General features: G+C 38.0%; 2 protein-coding genes across 6 annotated transcripts in view; one reads left to right on the top strand and one right to left on the bottom strand.

The window, feature by feature from the left end:
* Positions 1 to 22,383, bottom strand: part of LOC131437792 (heart- and neural crest derivatives-expressed protein 2) — a 107,219-nt gene that overhangs the window by 59,884 nt on the left and 24,952 nt on the right. The window lies entirely within an intron of this gene.
* The window catches only part of LOC131437768 (monocarboxylate transporter 12), a 62,807-nt gene that overhangs the window by 24,594 nt on the left and 15,830 nt on the right, over positions 1 to 22,383 (top strand). For all 5 annotated transcript variants that reach the window (XM_058607352.1, XM_058607328.1, XM_058607336.1 and 2 more), the window contains exon 2: positions 5,894 to 6,397. In XM_058607352.1, coding sequence (XP_058463335.1) covers positions 6,277 to 6,397 — 121 coding nt within the window. In that variant the 5' untranslated portion in view covers positions 5,894 to 6,276. The remainder of the gene's footprint in view (positions 1 to 5,893; positions 6,398 to 22,383) is intronic.

Raw genomic sequence — 22,383 nt, 5'->3', positions numbered from 1 at the left:
TTCGTCGCATCAACAATTAAGCTTGGTATCCACGAAATTATTATGAGATTCCCATTCCCGTCGACGACACTGGCACAGTGACAAAAACTAGATTAGTTTAATTCTAGTTGAATCCTGTTATTAATTATTTCATCTACATACAGTGTTTGGTGTCGTAAGCTTTTCCCTAAGTTTTGCCCTAGAGATTATTTTTAAACGACTTTTGAACTACAGAATCTAAGTCGGAGTTTTGCGCTTGAAATTTGTATCCAATTTTTTGTACTGAACTATACCGAAACGGACTTTTCCAAGTAAGACACACCTTTTGCTTTTGGGCCTCATTTCATAGACTAATTATTTTTCACTTCTATTTCAAACAATGATATTATCGTTGCACTTACGATTACTGGTTAATTGATGATGCTTTCCGGTAATATGTTTGAATGTGGTGTTTCAAGTCTTACAAATTGCTAATTATAATACTTCGAGATTTCTTCGAATTGGAAATAGTTAGAATTGGAAATGAAAATGGAAATAGAAAGCACCAAAAAGAAGCTTGAGCGTTTCCCAAAACACATAAATGCTGTTGACCCAGTTGCTTCGCGGTGTTCTGGCTGGATCTGGCATCGGCCCACTACTCGAAGCAATCGTTGAAAGATATAGAGCGACTGAATATCGATGTAGCACACAAGTCGGCGAGTCCGCCCAACGTCCTCCAGCTGTGTCCCATCGAAAATTTCTGGGCCAACCTGAAGCGTAAGATCTACTCCATGCAGTTTTGTAGCGAAAACTAATGCTTACACATGCATGTTTTAATCCGCCATGGCGAATGTTCCGGTTAATTGCCAATTTCTTGCAAGTTAGCTTAAATAAGTACCTGCTATGGCAAAATTTATCGAAATTTTTATCACCATCCGAAAAAAGTAAATTTTTCCAATACAATCGTCATACTCCATGTCATTCAATAGCATTAGGTTTTACATGACGAGAACATAACCTAACAAATTCACTGAATGAACATCATTTGACAGCTAACCATATAAAGAAAGCACATGTTCATTCCAATTAGAACTCGTGTTTCGCTGTTTGTGTTGCACGTAATACGTAAGCTTTGAAATATAAGAAATTCGAAAAAATAAGGTTAAGACTGGACTCGCAATAAACATGACTTCGGATAGCACACATGTTTATTACATGTTCAAATATATTTGTGTACGTTAAACGGACATCAAATTGCTCAATGAAAGGATATAAGAATAACATGGAACAGCATTAGGTTTTGTACGTAAATGATATAACCTTACAAAAAGATCTGGATGATCATCGTTTGACAGCTATCTGTGATATGGTTTGTTTACATGTTCTTTCCGTATCATTCCATTCTGTTCCGTGTTATTCTTGTATCAATTTCATTGTGTTCCTTATCATTTCAGTGAATACAAACCACCGACAGCTGTCAAAGATAAATTTGATGCATCAACAGTTCATTTGTGTAGTCATCGCGCAAAATCTAATAGAATGACACGAAAAGAACATGGAATGATCATGTAAGGTTAAGTCAGTTTCGTGTAAAACCTAGTCATGATCAGGTCCAATCCGTGCATTGTTTTCGACAAGCATTTTGACAGAAAGTACATAATCATTGTTTAAAAAATGGAGCAGTATGTTTAATGCACTCTCCATGAATCATACTCGCACGTTCATTCTTCACATCCGGACAGCATGTTTGTCGTTGTAGTTCAAGTACTTACCATACATATTTAACACATAGATTCGGTCACTCAATGATCTTCATCTGATGTGACGATCAACGAGGGATCAAAGCCTATTCAAAGATAATCTTTACCGGTGTATGGTTATTTTGCTTGTTTGGTTTTTAATCAACGAAACCAAATATTGATCAACTGTTATCAGTCTGAAAAAAATTTCCATCGTTATTGACTACACAAGCCACGGTATTAATTTGAACTGGAATTTTCCCTGCACGTGTTTCGAGAATCCCTCTGTTTTCATTTGAATCTGCTCAAACAACGTGCGGTCTGTCAGAACTTGTCATGGCTTACTAGCTTACTGTCCGGTCTGTAGCTTTGTTTCATCGGTTGGCGATTGAAACGGCGCAGTGATGCCTACTATTTGTTTGTTGTTCATTGTATGAACATAAAAGAACACACAGCAATTCACACCGGTAGAGTGGCGTTTGAAAGACACCGATAATGTCACGCCACATTTCGATTATCAGCAAGATGTGAAAGCGTGAATCTTCGATGAAGCCCGTTTCAACTTCGCCTGCCGCATTAGGAATTTTGGGTTTAATTTATTATTAACCTGAACCATTTAGCATAAGGATAAATGGTGAATTCGGTGTGTTAGCTGAACCTTATTCTTAAACTTTTAGGTTATCGATGATATCATTACATGTCATTTTCATTCGATTGGTTCGAAATACTAAATTTAACTTTTCAGTTACCGTTTTTATAACAGCTTTGAAGAAGCACCACTTCTAGTGGAAATCGAAATTTTCAAACTACGCCTCTCTGTGATTCGTCAACGTGGAGATGATTATTTCCAAGACACGAAAATATCAAAGATAAATACCTCACACTCGGTATAATAATCATAATCATCTTCTACGGCAGCTTCACTTTACGCGCAAGGTCAGTTTTGTATTTTTTGGTTAAATAATGATGCTCCACTTCTACCAGTTTGTTTGTTTGTTTATTTGGCAGTCGAAGTTCAATGAAACGAATCCTGGACGTATATTCAGCATGTATATTCTTTTGCGCAGGAAAGTGTAAAACAATCCCGATGGTTTTGTTTTGTTGACTCATTGTTTACAAAAAAATCACACTTTATTTGCCGATCGCAGTTACCACGTTTTTTTTTATAGTGGCGTTTCAAATGAACTCAGGTTCATTCTTGATAGTTCAGTAGAACCGCTAACATGGAATTTGCCTTATATTTGCCTAATGTTTAGTCATGCTGTCTTAGAAGGATGAGAACAGTCCTACTGAATTGTCAAACATGTCTAGGTTAGCTATGACGATAAAAAAATCTGTCGTTTTCGTGCGAAAAATGAACTGAATCTAATCCAGGGTTGATTCATTGAACAAACACTTTTCACGAAACGGAGATATGAGTCAACTCGATTGAAATTAGGTTGAAAACAGATTCGAATTTAAGGTCTATAACGTTGGAAATAGGCTCGAAACTGGCTTCAAACTGACGGTTTGACAGCAGTTAGGGTGGAAACTGGGTTAGGTTTGGCCTAAGACAAGACCTGACAACTGGCTTCTTATTCTTCCTTCCGAATCATCCTTGTCGTCATTTTCTCCCTGTAGAATAAATACCAACGTATCGGCTACAGTGTAGCCATATTTACAGATTTTTTTTATTAACTTTGTGCTAAGAAAAAAGTATTTAGCAACATAAAAATCAGCCAATCAGAAACTGGTCCATTTTGAAACAAAAGCAGACCCCCTCCCACATTTGCACGTGAAATCATAAAACAAATCGCTTTGGTTATGTATTGAAATGAAAACGCATATTAAATTGAAGTGCTGTTTACATATGAATCGATCGTGCAAATTTTTATCAGTGTAGGATTCAAATACTGGACAGATAAGCTTCAGTTCCTGAATGTTAACTGATCGGACTTTCTGTTCCAGAATTACAGGATGATTAGTGCAAAAACAAATAAAAACAAATATGCGCATTAACTTTTCTCGGAGCTGCTGAACCAACTTGCACAAACTTAGGCTGAAGATCATATCGAAAAAATCGGAGTTTTATTTAGATGCGACTTCTGGTTCTGGAGTTACATTGCATTTAAGTTTCATTTTAATCATGTCGGTTTTCGGTTCCGGAAGTATCGGAAATATTGATTCAAAACTTCAAAAGTGAACTTACTTTGATTTTTCGGAGACGAAATGTTTGATTTTCAATAATTTAGAATAAAATGAAAGTTCGTATGATTCCATAGGTTGCAATGAAATTGACTTTCGGTTTTGTAATTAAAAAATTCCATCCATTGTTTGAGTGAATCTGTAAAGAACCACTCAAAACTATTCCAAAATGTAGATCTTTTACGCTAGAACTCAATCGGAATGGTAGAAATATCCGAATCGATGATTTATCAAGAATTGTTTTTCCGAGATAACATCAGATCTATCGTGCATTTCTTAGACATCTGGCACCTAAAATGATCCTACTTTGAAATTTTGCATTAAAAAACATAACAACAGTTTTAATCCACCTACAGCTATAATGATGCATTTCTCATGTTACTCATATTTTTAAGGGATCTTGAATGAAAATAAGAGTGAAATCAGTTTTGCTTTTTTTTTAGTTTTTGACCGTTATTTCCAGTACTTCCGGAACCGGGAACTAGGGACCGATATAACTAAAATCGTCTCGTTTGGCCAGCAACTGAGACAAACTTCAATTTGAAAAAAGCCAAATTTAGAAGAATTTATCAGTATTTTGGATCGTCGCTTTAAATGCCAGTGTAAAATTTTAAACACACTTAACCCTGTAATTCCGAAATAGGAACCCGGAACCCGGACAAAATTTAACAGCAATCTATGAGACCGTATAATCTTCAATTTGAGATTTTGAGTATCGGCTTAGGCATCTCTAAGAGTTCCGTTTTGATGTTTTTGACCACTATTTTCAGTACTTCTGAAACTGGATATTGGGTACTGTTCTAGCGGAAATCAAAGTTTAGGGTCATCAATTAACAAAACATGCACGATAGTAGAGTTATATGGCTAGTTGAGAGAGTTTCTTTCGTGTTTTCGTCACCATGTATATAAAATACTCGTGGAATTCACCTCTTATCACCCTGAAATTTCGGAACAGGAAGTCGGATCTGGATAAAATTCAATGGAATTCTATGGGAAAGTAAAACCTTTCATAAGAGTCCAAGTTTGTAAAAATCGATTTAGCAATCTCTTAGAAAATGGATGGACCCTGTAATTCATTAACCGGAAGTCGAATTTCGATAAAATTCAATAGTGTTTCAGGGGATGGTAAGGCGTCTTATATAAATCAAATTTCGTAGAATTCGGTTAAACCTTCTCGGAGAAAATCGAGAGCATATTTTTTGCGCATATAAACAAAGACATTTTTTGCATTCTCGACAAACTGATCGGTTTCAATTCGACGAATTGAACAAATATCTGTGCATGTGCATGTGTGTGTACGGAACAAAGAGGCCTAGATCTAAGAGATGGCTCGGTCGATTCTGATCAAGCTAGTCTCAAATGAAAGTTCCCCGAACGCTATTGTTTTTTTTCGTTTTTAGATCTGATGTTTGCTTGTTGATTTTATTACGTTTGAATATCAAAGTTATATTATTTTATGACAATGTTCTTCACAAATGATACGAGAATAAACATACTTTTATTAGGCCGTAGTTATTTGCATCAAACGCGGCAAATCTCAACTTGACAGCACTTCACAGAGTAGGCCATGCAAGTTATGATGAAACCAGTGTTCTGCATGACTGACACTACCTCAAGGCTTCGCTGGGTATGATTGATCGTGTACTGCAATCTGATACGGCCGTTGTGGCGAGCTTTTGCACCTTTTTTTCAATATTAAGCCAACTATTCTCGATCTTACACAATTACAAACAAATTTGAACGGTTTAAACGGTATTCTGATTCAAATTGCCAATTGCTTATTTTACGTAGTTTTAATTCTTTCACATCAAAACTCTGTCAATCGATATTATCTAAGTCTTACGTAAATAAAGCGTAAAGATCGCGCGATTGCTCCATACGGGTGACACGAGGTAGGGTTGTATTCCAATTATCTCTAAGCACCTGACTATGATGCAACGATTCGCGAACTTACCCACTCATAACACGTGTTTAACCCGAACCTTCTCTCGCTTTTTCCACTCCATTTACAGGTGACATGTTACCGAGGACAATTACACCAACAGATCGAGATTGATTTATAGTAACCGGCAGTCATTCGATGCCGATAGCCACAGTTCCTGGTATCGGTGCGGTGCTGTTGCCTCGGGCGGACGGAGGAAATTTTTGCCAACTTGCCAGGGTGAGCAAGGCGTGGCGGGTACGTATGATCAACCACTGGCCGCACAATCGACGGTGCCATCTGGACGAGTTGACCTTCACCGGGGGAAACCAAGCGGGTCCAACGGTGACAGTGGCTTCTATGAGTTGTCAATTTCGCTCAAACTCAACTGACGGAGACGGGGACGAGGACAGTGCTGTTTTGTGTTTGCAAGCTTCGGTAGATTTTAATTGATCCGCTTATCCGGTGTTCAAGATGGGTGAAGAAAGCGTCGAGTGTAATGAGGGCAAGCTGATCAACAAAAACGGTGGCTACAGTCCTGTCAAGCAACTCGACAATGGCGATCTGTCACGAAGCGATAGTCAGAGAAAAATAGGTAAGTCGTACTTGTTTTGCTGCCTTGAATTGGTTGTAGCGATAATATTTATCGTTCAGGTCCGTGCGTCATCGTTTGATGACACTGATGCGTGAGAGCGGTTATCATGAAGAAGAGGTACTCATGAACCGTTACTATTGTTGTTACTAACTGAATTGCATTATTCGATAATGCCAAGAAAGTCACTTATCAGCAGCAGTTATCAAAAAAAGCGAGCGAGATACGTTGTTTGGTTATTGACTATTGATAATAATCTTTCTCTGTGATAGAGAAGTGTATGTGTGTAGTATTGACGATTTTTTTTATTTTGTAAGAAAGATTCATGACATCCTGTCTTTACACTGCGTTATCGCCCAGTGGCGTAGATATAAGAAACTCAATTAGCAATTAATGTTACCTCATGAATTCAACTAAATTTTAAATGACGATCTGAGTTATTTGAATTGATAAAAAATCGCGCAATAAAAGTCAAAGCACACGATGTAGGTCAAGTTACGTCAATTACGTGAGATAATGGAAATACTTTACAGATATTTGAAAATACTTCAAACCGTTCATGCCGTTCATGGTTTTGCACGATGACCACTCGAATGAACTGCCGATGAATCAAGTTCACCTTTTGACAACTATCAGTGGTTTGTTTACATATCTATTAACACGTATTCAAATTAGAATGAACACAATGAACACATAAACAAACCACTGATAGCTGTCAAAATTGACTCATTTTGTTCATTTTTGAGAGATTATGTTATGTTCGTGCAAAACCTAATTAGGTTTTGCGCGAACATGACATAACCTCACACGGAAAGAAATCCGTTACTGCTGTTATGATTAGAAAATCATGAAACCAATCATTTTAACTTATCATGAAATCATGAGCAATAACTCTTCTCCCATGAAAATTAATCATGGTTTGAAAATGCGTTACTTGAAGATTGCATTTTGCTTTTAAAGCTCGTAACTCTAATTTTCTACCCGTATATCACTTTGAACCCTCTGCCTCAAGTGATGTGATAGATTAATAGATTAATGGTAAAACAAAAAGCAGACATTGAAGAGCAATACCTACTGAAAATGTTTACTTGATCCTGAAGCATGTTATTAAATAATGTTATTAAATAATAATTGTTCTACCCACCGGCTGATAGAGAATGAAACATAACATAAAAATAAAGATAATGAACCGAAAAATGACATCATAAGAGACTAAGCACGGCTACGCTTTTCATTTGACAAACATCAATGTTGCATTTTGTTCGAATGTATTCTTTCATATTTGATGTGATCGTTGTTGCTAGAATAATATTCCGAGAGCTAGCGTTTAATTCGATTGTGAATTTGGAACACCATCTAACGAAAATCAGAAAAATATTTTGTTCAACCACTTTAATTAATTTGTTTCATAGATATAACAACACAAGCTGTATTGATGCGCCTAAATATTATGAATATGACGATTTTTTTGCAAGTTTCTTTTTAAGAAGTTTGATTCTCTCGTGTTTTTTTATGCAGTTCGTTTAAGTGTTTACATTCTGAAACACAAAATCAAAACTGAAGTAATGAACGCAAGTAAACACGATAGTAAATCTTGCGTCGTCGTTTTTCAAAAACAGAATATTTTCATTTTAAAAGAAGTTCGTCGTGCTTTTCACTGAATTTATATTGCAAAAATGACCATCGTTCCAAAAATCACACATAACACCTGAATTTATGTTGCAAAAATTACCATCGTAGCAGAAATACGCCTGAAGTTATACCCAACAACTTCAAGTGCGTTACGTTTAAATTTCATAGAAATCAGTTCGAATGGATCATGATCCGAGAAATTTTAATCATGGTGTATTATCATAACATGAAAATATATTATTTTCTCCATATCATGACTCGTTTTGCTCATTTCAAGAATCGGAACTTTGCCCGTGCACGAAATTCACTGAATGAACATCATTTGACAGCGAACGGTGATTTGTTTACGTGTTTATTTGTAATTTAGAAACGTGTTATTGGAAATGTAAAGTTCATTTTTGATGTCATCTTGCAACACCTAGAGGCAACGCGGCTCAGTTTTTTTACTGACGTTAAACCTGAACAATTTCCGACAGACAGTCAAGCTTTCAAATTCATTCAATTAACATTCTCCTTCTCCGCCCTTCCTGGCCTCCATCGGTCTAAAACTGTCGTCCATGTACTGATTTTCCTAATTGTATCATCAACATTCATTAACTGTTCGATTACAACTGCTTGAAACCCTTTCTGTGTCGATTCCATTTGCAAATCGAATCCATCTGCACGAAGCCCGAAAATATTTGAATAATTCACCAACTTTAGAATCTTATTTTCGTATTTAGCCAATTTTACTCGCTCTTTCAATTGCTGTCTTGCGCCAAAAAGCTAGGACACCCAACGGTGGGAGTTCAGTGCGACATGTTAAAGTTAGATAATTAATATTGATTTTAAAGCTGTTGAATAAATAAAACATACCAATCTGTATTCTTCGAATGTACTCAATATTGAACAATTCAATGGCAGTGTGCATAGAAACGCGATTCAATTATTCACTGAATTTCAGATCGCTTCCCCTACGGACTGTTGTTGAGAGTTCGATCACCATGATTGACATTGAAGTTTCAAATGTCGCTTAACTTCAAAACATTCCTTGTTGTAAAACACAAGCAACGTACGCCATTGTGTCACACTTCAGTTGGCGGAATGGAGGGTAGGGAAAGTTTTGCTGATTTTATTGGCGAATTGCAACAATGTATGCTTAAATTATGAAAGATATTTTAGTCCAAAATATATTGATTTTCAGATTATATAACACACATAATTTCCATTAAAAAGCATTGAAAATCAGTTCGAATGTACAAAAAATGTGAAAGAAGAAGAAAAAAACAATACAATAATATCGACAGATTTCTAAACCAATCGGTTGACGGCGAGATTTCATTTTTTCAGATTGAATTCAGAATGAATGTGTATTGTGATGAAATAGATTTGAAATTGTTGACCGAAAACTGACTGCTATTCTATGTTAATGACTGTGTTAATAACAAAAAGTGTTTTGCAAAAAGCGTTAACTTTACGTTTGCCTAGCGGTTTATGTTGAGCCGTCAGGTCGCGCTAGCAGTTCAACATAAACTGCTACGCACTGATGAGTCAAAGACGAAACTTAAACTAAATCGAAATTTTCCCCTTACAATTATTGAACAAATTAGTTTTGATCAAAGTATTTTGATTTTGATAGTAAAATTGAAATAAATAATTACCAACCTCTCTTAGCATCTGGATTGAAGTCAAAGGTCAATTTTGAAATAAAATCACTTTGTAATTATATTATGTGAAGCTTACGTTCCAATAGGAAATCAAATCTCACTATTTAAGAGCATCACATCTCGAACTAATAAGCAGATTATCAAGATCAAAACAATGCGCATCTCCCACGCATTGTTAATTTTCAATGTAGATACAGATGTATAGTTAGTTATGTATACTTCAAACAAAGGAAAAATATTAAGGTATAATTAGCACTTAGTTTCGTCTCCAATATCAGGTATTATTGCATGATTTGAAAAGCCAGAAAGCTCTTTTTTCCCCCAATAAAAGTTGCTGCTACTGATGATAGTGACGCATTCACGGTGTATTTTCATATCACGGCGTGTTTGCCGGAAATCATGAGAGTGAATTGTAGGTATTAGCGTATTTCCACAGATCCGGAAATAAGTTTACAAAAGTATTCACACCACGGCACGGCTTTGTTTTCAGGACTCTTAAATTTCGATTGACACACACGACGCAGATTGCAACCGAAAATAGGTCGAGATTTTTCTGGATAAAAATAGCATCGAAATAACAGCATCAAATATATTTGTCGGATTCTGGTTGTACGCAGGCTTCCCAAATGTACCGCCGCGCGACATTATTATTGAGGATGTCATGCTACTCTTTCCATGACAGCCTTGTGATAGGTTTCATCACGACAGCCCTTAGACAAATAGTTCTGTACAGCCAACGTTGCCGTCATTCACTTCGTTCGACAGTTCATTCCATCGTAAGACATTTTGTCATGGTCCACGACAGCCGAAGAAGCATGAAGTTCTCGCTGTTGCGACAGTAAGCTTCGGGTATCAGTCACTGCGTTGTTTCTGTCGAGAGCAAAATATTACTCTCCCTTGACCAGGTCTGCGACAGTAACCGGTGCGGTTCAAATTTGTTGCTCTTGGTTTGCTATGAAGATTCGAGGCAAGCATGTGGGTTTTAGTTTTGCCTTTGGTGATTGCTTTGCGCAGCGGTTGATCATTGCGCATAGCAATCACCGTTGGTAGGGCATTGATAACAATATAATTGATAATTAATAATATACGAAACTCCTAATACGAAACGGATTGAAGAACGGACTTTGGTTTTAATGAAAGTTAATTTTTATATTTTGGTCGATCTTCTATGAATTGATAGATCGATTAATTAAAGAGCAATGTTTTTTAATAGCTGAGTCAGTTCGGCGTGCTCCTTTCAGGCAGTTTGCGGTCGGTTTGTGGGCTGTAACATTCATAGTGTATGCGCGTACTGATGTGCGTGGAGCATTATTTTCATCCTCTTTATCTCTTCCTTCAGGATAGTAAAGGCGCAATCGTTCCTTATATAAGAGTGTAAAAGCCAATTGAATCAGATTTTAGATTTATATGTTAACGGTAAATAAATGTTCGTAGCGAAAGATATGTTCAAATCAAAGATTCCGTATTCGATACTCGTTAGCGTTAGCTTTGCAGTCGACTTGTAAGTCTACGGGATTTTTGCATGGCCAGTGCTGCAATACTACGGACACTAAGAATTCTTTCAAGTCAGGAATGAAACATACAAAACCTGGCTCGTTAAGTTCGTTATACGTTGAACCACCAATCGAATAAAAACCTTGAGTGAAAAATTTGGAGTCGGAATTTGCAAGGCAAAAATCATCCAGAAACATCTTATTTTCAGGTACCGTACAACAAAGCTTTGAATGCAAAAACTGAATGAAAAATTCCGGTTCTTCAAAAAAATATGTTTCCAAGCGTGGAATGCAGCATGGTTGCCCGTAACAGATTCGAATGTTTATTTTGTTTTATTTAGAAAAAAAGTTTTAATTCCCCAAGTTATGTAATAATGTCTTTCTTGAGTAATGTGGTCTCAAGCTTTCCATACATATCAAGTTCTCTTCTATATATGAATAGTATGGTGTTTCTATTACCCTGGAATATATTCCAAAAAAAAATCGGATATAGTACGGTTACTTATATGATATAGGGTTGTGCTGATAATCTGCTGAATCATTTTCTTCCTGTTATGCATAGAATTATCTTATTTCCAGAAACAGCATATTAACTATTACATTATTTTGGTCATAGCTACCAGAAGTTCGCGACTTTTACACACGTTGAAACTGTCACTTTACATTGTAAAATTTAAAACTCGGTTAAAGCGTATCTTTCATCAAGTAGAAGCTTGTGTCAGTATATTTTGAAATCTTTAACTTAATGTCGTTGTTTACCACAAAACTTGCTATAAAAGTAACTGAGGCCCAAATTTATATCTACAGTTAAAAGGACAATTTCATGTAAACTTCTAGAAGTATCTCAATCATTTCCTTTATGTGCTTTTACGCTCAATCCAATTTTGGAAATGTAGATGTTGCAATCACGAGCCGCACGCAGAAGAAGATGCGGTGCATTGAAATTTCAAACAGCACATCCAGTTTATATGCGCTCGCTACAATTCTCGTACACATTTTTCGTTTTCTGTTTGAGTCGACTCTCACGCCCTCACGGAAAAGGAAAGTTATTCGTGAATAGCAAAGCGAACTATTGAATTTAATTCGGATCCGACTTCCGCAGTTAAAAGTCTAATAATGTCGAAAATTTTCTAAAATCTAATTGCCTTAGTAGCTTGTGTCTGCATTTAAAAAAATCAAACGTTTGGAACTATAAATATTGTAACTAAATAGTCAAACTTTCTGAGAGCCGAGTTCTTTGCACATATTTAACAGTTTTCTTTCTAAAAAGAAATTATGTTCTGAAAAATGTAGGTGTAAATCCCCGGTGAACAATTAAGTTTGAAACCGGGAATAAATAAAAGATATAATGAAAATAATAATAATAATAATAATAATAATAATAATAATAATAATAATAATAATAATAATAATAATAATAATAATAATAATAATAATAATAATGATAATAATAATAATAATATTGTAGCAGTCATTTCCGACCCTAAGAAACTCATTGTTTTAGTTATCCTAGGAGAAACAGAATTTAAGAGCTGTATATGACACGAATTTGTCTTTCATTTATTTAAAATTCAAAAATTAAATTTTTAAATTCCCAGTTTTGGTACTGATCATCCCTTAATTTCGAAACAAGAAGTCGAATATGGATGAAACTAAATGGAAGGCTTTTAATTAAATGATTTGCGATGATTAAATGATTTGCGATGAAAATTTCTTCTTAACTTTTCTTCACATAAACAACCATCTGTTGAACTACTTTTTATCTGCGAGCTCCCCCAATCAACTTCATGGTTGCGGACCCTGTATTTGTGTAGATGGTACTAAAAGATCTACCACCTCAACGAAAAAGAGCTCAATTACAAGGTCCGGGGAGTACTTAGAAACTTGCAATGAGAGCAAAGGGAAAGTCAATTTAAGCCGCAATGAAGCTATATTAATAGGCACTGAATTCCATAAAAAAACTTATAAACTTATTTTTCTAGTTTTGTGATATTTATGAAAACAAAAGAGGTTTATTGAAGATCTGTTCTCAAAGGTAGTAACAAATTAAGAACTCAACGTTTTTTATATTCTCATTCCTTCAACTGCTGGCAAAACCTACACACTTAAATTTTTTAGCTGAGTCTCGGCAAAAAAATGCCGAGATTCGCACAGCCGAGTAATCAGCAATCATCTCGGCAAAAATAAAAGTACTGAGCGTCTCGGCATCCTAAAATTTGACAAACGTCAAATATTGCCGAAATCGTCAGCATAAGATTTACTGTTTGCTCAGTGAAACGTTCTCTGAATATTCGGCAATCCAATAAAACGAAAAAATTAAAAAAATAAATTACCGAATCATCAGTATTTAAAAATCTAGTCAATTAATTTTGTTTGTATTTTCTCAACATTATAAACACGCCATTCAGGATAAAAAATTCATTTTAATAACACTTAAAGGAGGCTTACAAATTTGTTGCCAGTAGTGCTTAAAGCCTACCAGAAAACATGTAGCATAAATAAAAAGCGGCGTTTCCAGAGGCGGCCACCTTGAGTCGAGCTGGAAATATGAAAATAAAAATATATATTGATTTTTGGCTTACAAAAATGTTCAATATTTAATGATGCATATACGGTATTGTTCAAAAAATAAACTTACTTTGATCTATTGAATTATTCCATGCATTGGGTTATTTTTTCGCATATCCCCCAAAGTTTTGTCTCGAAGACGCTTTGAGCCCCGTCTTGGGTGTTTTTCCCTTATAATCGCGAGTGCTCTGATAAAGTCGCTTTTTATAAAGCGAAACATGTCACTATATTTATTCAATATTTTTACTTGCAAGTTGTTCCACGCTTCTTCGAAGATTATCCATTTTTTCACTCGAGAATTTCATTAGAAAATAATTGCACAATGCGAAGCGAAAATGTAACGCGGCAATAAATGACAGCTGTCGTGCTGGATCTCGGCAACAGCTAGCGCCTATTCCGAAATCTCGGCAAACGTCTCTGCTGATGTCGGCATATCTGTTGTTTACTGATAAATTCAGCAAGCAATTATGCCAAATTTCGGCAAAGTGGAGCATTTTACCGAAATATCAGTGAATGCATTTAACGAAGCTCAGAAACATGCGTATTGATTACTGAGCAATCAGCAAATTTACGTGTTGCTGATCAGTTTCGGCATTTTATTATGCCGAGCTCAAGAAATGGTTTTAAGTGTGTATGTGAATGTTAAATGAACAACTAAATTTAAGCTATTTTAAATAAATTTAAGCTATTAGTTGATTGATTCCTATGTGGAAAAGAACAATTGAGAATACTAAATTTGTAACAAAGTTTGGGGTAAACCAAAAAATTTGATGCTTTTGGGAAAAATAATGGTTTCATTATATTTTTCTTTTTAAAACACTTTTAGCGAAAATCTGAAAGCACATGTTCACATATAAACATAAAAGTTGCCCATTCAATTTTATGGTCGAAAACTATTCAAAGTGCACCAAACATCTTATTTGGGTTCAGAGTATCATATTCTATAGTTTCAACGAAATCGGTGAGGCACGGGTACCAAAGTGTGCCGACTATTGGTGGAGTAACGTTAAATACACTACATAATTAATTAGTTGTGAAAAGTAGCTACGATTCGATCCAAAAATCAAACGTCATTATTCAGAATAAGGGTGCATAAGACATTTTCGGAGTATTGTTAATGAATGGAAGTGTATCTGTTTCTTTAGGAATAAGAAGGAAGCAGTAAGGATCAATACTTTAGAAATTCATATATACATATGAGCCGTTACACAAAACTCAGTGTTTATCTTTTAATATTCGTTAGTTATTAAAATTCATTGCCTTCGCCGACAGTATATATAAATCTAAAACAATTTCTTTATTTCACAATGGTATTGTAATGAAACGTTACTAAAGTTTCCTGCAAAGGTAATCCCAACAACGCAATCGTATGTACTAGTACCATTTCATTGAGGCAGCCGAAATAGTGCGAGCGCACTATGACCCACGGCTCGTCTCCAGAAACAGCCGGTTCATTGCTTCAAGAGACATTGATGAGACAGCCGGCTTGCGACAGCCCTTCGTAACAGTAATGCCCTTAAAATCAAAGGATGTCTTCGATTTTCAAAGGCTGTCTCCGTAACATTTTATGCGAATGAGCGAACAGAAAGAAACAGGATACAAACAGCCCGTTCGGTTTGACTACTCTCCGGATAGAATACTCTCATCAATCTGGCGAGTACAAACTGTCTCAGTGACAGCATTCATTTAGGCATGCGAGCGCTGTTGCCATTACAGTTCGGCGTATGCTTCACACATATTGTAGACTGGGCTTTCGACTTTGCGCTCCGACAGTTCATGCTATCTCGTGGCGGATGTCATTGAAAAGCAGTACTGCTGGGAAGCCTGGTTGTACGCGTCTCCCATGTTGGCACAAAGGAAAGTCACCACCCGGAACAGCTGATGATCGCGCGACTGTAGAAACTGACATCTTCAAGGAATAATAATGAATAAAATCCTATATGGATCAACTTGGCTTGTGCTAAAACGAGGAGAAGAATAAAATTAGCAAACACCGATGGAAATTCCACGGTGATATTTATTTGGTGACGAGGCATTGGGCCGCTTGAAAATAGCCTAGCAAGCTAGAAATTCGGTAGCAAATGCGTAAAAAAATAAACTACCGAAACATAAGCTTGCTGTGTTTTTTTTCTTCATTCGGTCCATTGTGTTAAATCTAAGATTTATAAGCACTAAAGAGTCGAATGTTGAATACGGTTTTGTCAAAAGCATTTGATTCATGGAATTCTGAAATAATTTCAGTTACCACTAGTTATACCGAAAAAAAGTATCAGAAGTAAGCTGTAATTCGGAAATCTCTGTTTTCGTGTACACTCTAGTCTAAAAACACTTTTCACGAAACTGTGTTGGTTTCGCATCTAGCAACGGAGGTTTGAGCAGACCTGATATAAAAACTAGGTTCGAAACTGACTCGATTTTCAGTTCAACAACGTTAAAACTAGGTTCAAAACTAGCTGAAAACTGGGTTAGGTTTGACATCAGGCGAAAACGAAATAAGAGAGATTAAGTAGACGTTGTAAATCAAGCTTGACATAATGTCTGACCAAACATTTGTTTTGCCAATTTAATGTTTGCACTTATCTTCTTCTTTTGTTTATAAAAACATGACATTGTCATATTTATCTTTATTAAGCGCAAAACAATTGAGTCGTTCTAATCAACAACAAATTATTTTGTTGACTCATCAAAACCGTCTCCATTGAAACAATCGTGAAAATGCCCAAACCGTTTGATAGCAGCGCACATTTATTTCGACTTTGTTTATTTATTTCTATAACTGGCATCACATTCCATTAACCCCGTGTCCTCCGGTTCACAGCGTGATCACATTCAAGTCAAGGTACCAAAGCTCACTCCCGAACAGCTGGCCGAAATTAAGTGTTCTAAATTTAAAACCCTGGAAAACATTTCCGTTGGTGACGATTCGATTAATAGCGCAAATTTTTCAACTCATACCCGTCCATCACGTGTTCCATCGAATCAACTTTTTTGACCATGATCTAATTGGTACTTGAGAACAGAAACTTGGCACCGGGTCAATACGGAAGATAAAAACAATTTCATGGGATGGGTATCTGTAATGAAAAGTTCCACGTCCTGCGGGTAGAGCGACAAATGAGTAACTTCGACGCATTATATGTTGCTGCTAGTAAACAATTAAGATCTTCGTTAAATACCAAGGAAATGCGGGAGGTGAATCATAGACACATCCCAATTAATAAATCGAAACTGAATTTTAAATGTCTTAGTATGGGTTAATGTTAAACCAAAAGTGCAAACAAGTTACATTTGTTGTACTGGCTAGAAATACTTAAAAACAAACATATTTCGCAAGAAGTCCTGTCAAATGCAAATGCAGAAGTTGAAAATAAATTTGTTTGACGTTGCGAAAACATTATGAAGACGGAAGCGTAACATAGATATGACAAGATTTAAACCTACAACTTAAGCACTAATTCAGATCGCTGTTGATTGATTGTCGGAACGTAATGGTTACGAAATTGCACGACAAAATAAATTTACTAACTAATAAACTTACTAACTAACATCAGACCCTGTCAACTTGGAGCGAAATCAATCTTCAGTTCAGCAACGCCATCGCACGGCATCACATTCAATATATCATATCAATTGTATGGGTGCGCAGTGCTGCTATTTTGGCGCGCACGAATTTGACATTTCTCTCCCCTGCTTCTATGTACGAGATTCGATGCGGACTCGCCTGAGGGCACCATGTTCGCAAAAAAGGATGTTGCCAATGATTTGTTCGGGAAATGTGAGAGCTGGCTATCTTGTTAATATGGTGTCTTTGCTAACATACTCGTAAAGCAATTCGATTCAACATAAGTTAGGCAAAGCCAGAGTGAAAGCGACACGAAGCGAAGCTTGACAGATTTCACGGAGACGTGCGACAAATGCCCGCTCATTTGAGCTCAGCAGAAAAATGACATGTGCGTCAAAGTGAGCGCGATGAGACCAGTCAGTACTGATTGACAACACTTCTAGGTTTCGAGTTCACTTTGACGCTTCAAGTTTATTCTGACGCTTCGAATTCAATCTGACGCTGCGAGTTGAGCTCACCCTGCTTTTTATGTCAATTTATGGTTAGAACTATTTAAATGAACGAAGCTCTGACGTGTCATTTCGTGCGGCCTGTCATCGGAGATCTCGTATAAAAAGTAATAGTAATGGTACTGAAACTTTATTCAACAGTTCTGTTTTACTTCCTCATCTTAAGGTTAATTTTTAACTTCCCGCATTGATTTTTCGTTATTGAATGATTTTGCTATTTCTAACAACGATGAAAAACAATGAATAACGGTGAATGAAAGTAAAAGTATAAAACTCAATAGTGAAAAATAGTTACACCGACGACGTTACACCCAAACTTCCATTTACGAAGTATTCGATTTACGCAACTCTATCTACTAACCAAATCCTTTTTTTTAACGAAATAAACTATGGATATGTTCGGATTGGATTTGATGAGCACTTCTCTTGAAATTGCTTACAATATGCTAATTTACGGATCGAATTCGATATATAAAACAAAAACGAAATTCGAAATCGTTTCAAAATACAAGATGGATTCTAGTGTATCGATAATATTTTAAAACAAAATATGCGTGCTTTTAACATGACTGAACTAGAAAAATTAAAAAAAACTAGAAGTCTTCTAGGATTTCGGAACGACCGCAAACATCGTTTTTCGCGATCTACTCACCAAGTTTCCAAGCAATATCGACAAACCGGTAGTCGCCATTTATGATTTTGGAATTACCTGAAACGTCATTTTCCGGTACCTGCTCTGTTCACATCCGATTCGTTACACAAAACGATTCTAATGAAAAAAAAAGTAAATTGCAAATCAGCTTCAAAGTTTTTCAAAGAAGGACGAATTTTGCAAAAGTAAACAAATCGAGTTTCTCTTTCCTATCCGCTTGTGAAAAATTCTGACAGCTGGCACTGTCAAAATTTTGCAGGCGAAATTGCGTCATTCTCTCGACACGTGACATCTTGCAAGATCGCTCTTCCTTCTTTTTTTCTGTTCGACTTCATTTAATATTCGTCCAGCCTGTATGTACATCCAACCAGTCCCAGTAAATCCGAACATCGGACGCATCGTGCAAGAAAGCTTTTGATTGCGTTTCGAGCTTGCATAGTGTATCGGTAGAACAAAAGAGTGAAGATATACCAAAGCAGAGAGCGGATGTCTGATTACTCAGGTGATGAGATATATCGGGGTTGGATTTCCAACCTCGAACATAGGGTCAGAGTTTTTCTGGCCCTAAGAGGCGAATGGCCTAAAGGTTAAAGTCTCTATGATCGAAACAAAAGAATGTTTAACACTCTTTCACACCCTATCGGGAAGATGTCGGCTCGAAAATGCCTTGTTTGATATTCCTTCGCTCTGTTTCTCTAGCGATGCATAATGTAAACATAAAGCTTTTTTGTATGTCGACGCGGTTGCTGCAAATGGTGCAGAATTGTCCGATGACGGGCCGATTGAAGCGCTACGATCGGCCCTATATCGTGCTCAATCGGTCCGATAATCGGACCGCTGATCGGACTTATGCGGGTCTACAAATTTCATTGGGGTGTTGGTGATTGCCGAAAATTTGACAGAAGCTGCTATATTGCTATCTATATTGTATACAACATTTTAAATCCGATAGAAGATGCTACAAGAACTCGAGTCTCTCAATGCATGAACCGTGAGAGAATTTTTCTACATTTCTTCGCTCCACTTCATACTCTGAGTATTTCATGGGCCTTAAAAAAATTTACAGTCTGATAATGATTATTAATTATTATTAATATCATTTATTTTACCCCGGCTTTAACCTGTTGGTCGTTCACCGGGGGGAAACGAGAATAGTAATTACATGTCATTTTGAAACAAAATTGAGTGTATTTTTTTTATTTCAGTTTAAACTAGGAAGCGAAAATTCGATGAAGAGAGTAACGGTATGGGCCGCGGATAGCGTCCTCGCGGGTCCAACCAGCCGGTGTTTTCGGTCCTGGTTCTGGTGAGGTGTTAGACCGGATAGTCCAGTAGATGACCCCTGGTTTTGATGTTCTTCCTGTTGTTATTGTTTGAGCGTAGCGATGGTGTTTCTAGTTGATATTGGGCCGCGGAGAACATCCCTGGGGACCTACCCCAGCGGATGGCCCGCGGTGAAGATTCGGATCCGATGGCGATGGTGTCCTAGATTTCGTTGGGTCAAATGTCATCGGCCCCTCGGTTTGTTCGATGGTGAGATTTGAGAAAAATTTAAAGGAGAAGAGCGTGAGAGAAATGTTTTGTTTTAATGGCGGTATATAGTGTTAATTTGACTGATTATGTTACTTTTCCGATCGAAATGATGGACAGACGAGGGTAGGGGGAAACTAGCAGAGATGACCGTCGGACCTAGAAAAGATCGAATTAGTTCTGCGGCTGAGGTGGCGAACCAATAAAGAGTGGGGAGACGAGCGGATGTTAAAGCCGAATCTGGAGACAAAAGCAATATGTTTTTTTTTTTCGTTTGGTTTAAGCGACTGCCGAGATGAAGTGGCGGGCGAGCGGAACGTGGTGCAAGTGCGCAGGTGCTTGGATCAAGACGATAAACCGGGTGCATTGGATGGCGTTTCTAGTGTAAAAGAGAGCTGATGTTTTTTGGTTCGAGCTAAGCGATATTCAAAGTGTTGTTGGTTTTTTTTTTGGGTCTCAGGGTTATTAGGGATTGTAGGTGAGTCTGTATACCATGTAGTTTGATAGAAGGGAGAGGATCAGGGCAGGGTTTATAGGGTGTGGAAGAGGTTGGCGTCTTTTAGGAAGTTGATGAGGGTAATTTCGGCTACTGGGTCATTCGATAAGATGTTTCTTATAGAGTTTTTGATGTCATACTGTACCCGGAGGTTGTGAAATTCCGGGCAGTTGACTAGTATGTGCTCCACTGTAAGCGGTGTGCTGCAAGTGGAGCACATAGGTGGTGGATGCCTCGAGATGTAATGCTGATGGGTGAGGCGTGTGTGACCCGTGCGTAGCCGTGAGAGGACTCGTTGTTCCCGGCGGTCGGTGCGATCCGTCCATTTGGACAGATCCCCCTTAATCTTGGGCAGGAGGCCCCCGGATGATCGCCAGTGCCGTACGAAGTTATCCGTGAGCTTGATTCTAAAGTCAGTTAGAATGTCGGTTGACGGCACTGCGGATCTCATCCGAAGGCTTTTCCTGCCCATAGCCGCGAGTAAGTCTGCCTCTTCGTTACCCGGGATCCCGCTATGTCCAGGAATCCAGCATACTGTGACGTTGCTGCCACAGTTTGCCTCGATGGCCTGGACATATGGGTGTCTGGATCTTCCCGTCTCCAGAGCAGTGATTACTGCTAAGGAATCGGAGAAGATCACCGCCTCGGATCCCGGGGGGATGACTTTAAGGCATTCAAGTATGGCTGCGGCTTCCGCCGAGAACACCGAGCAAGAGGGTGGTAGACTACGGTGTATGGAGGTGTTGGGTCCCCATACACCGAGCCCGGTGCCAGTGCTTGTTCGCGATCCGTCAGTATAGAAAGAGGCAATGCCTCTAAACCTGTCGGAGGTTAACTGGAGAAAGCTGCTTTTCGCTGCTGCTGGGAGAGGTCTGGCCCCTAGGGATTGTGCCAGGGAAGTTTCGATTTTGGGAAGGTCTGGTTGGTACCATGGTCTCATCCAAACTCGGTATAGGCGTGCCAGTTTCGGGATGTTTTTCCCGGTGAAACTCCTGTACAGCGACTGAGCCATTTGCAGTAGAAGACAGTCTTTTCCAGTGGTTCGTTCTAGGTAGCCCAGAGATCTGCGGAGGATGATCCAAGCCGAAAACCAGCGGAATGGGAGCAAACCCGACTCTACGCAGGCGGCTGTTGCTGGGGTACTTGGGAGCAAGTTTGAGGCGTATCTGACGGCTCTGTTGTAAGTAGGGCCCAAAACCCTGAGCAGGGTTTCCATGCTTACAGCCGTCGCCTCTATCCCATAGTAAATACGACTCCAAATTAGGGACTTGGCTATGTTTATCCCCTGATGGCGGTTCCACTGGGGGTGCCCCGCACTAATGGTCTGGATTAGTCTCAATCTAGATTGGCAGTCTTTTTTTACTTGGCCAAAGTGGTTTGTGAAGTCTAGGTTTCGGTCGAAAACGACGCCGAGTATTCTAGGGCATTTCACAAACGGTACGATGACCGTTCCAATCGAGACCGGAGAGTTAGTGTTGCGGTGAGATTCCCGACAGAAGTGCGAGAGGGAGCATTTGTTAGGAGCGATATTGAACCCGACACTCTCTGCCCATTGGTGGATTGCTCTCGCCGTCTGCTGGATTTTTCTTCTTATTCTTTTACGGGATTTACCAATGACGAGGATCACAATGTCGTCGGCATATACGAAGATGAATATGCCTTTTGGTAAACAACTGAATATGGAGTTCATCCCCACGAGGAATAAGGTTACGGACAACACCGAACCTTGAGGGACCCCGTTTTGTTCAGCGAATGTTTGTGATAAGGATCCACCTATGCAAACTTTGAAGTTCCTTTCCTTGAGAAAATCTTGCAAAAAGACACCCATTCGCCCGTTGATGCCCCAGTCAACCAGTTGTCGAAGGACCCCTTCCCGATTGACTGTGTTATAGGCTTTTGCT

The sequence above is a fragment of the Malaya genurostris genome, chromosome 1 (genome assembly GCF_030247185.1).
Source record: "Malaya genurostris strain Urasoe2022 chromosome 1, Malgen_1.1, whole genome shotgun sequence".
Classification (NCBI taxonomy): domain Eukaryota; kingdom Metazoa; phylum Arthropoda; class Insecta; order Diptera; family Culicidae; genus Malaya; species Malaya genurostris.
The sequence above is the reverse complement of the archived record's forward strand: the minus strand, read 5'-3'. Positions and strand labels throughout refer to the sequence as shown.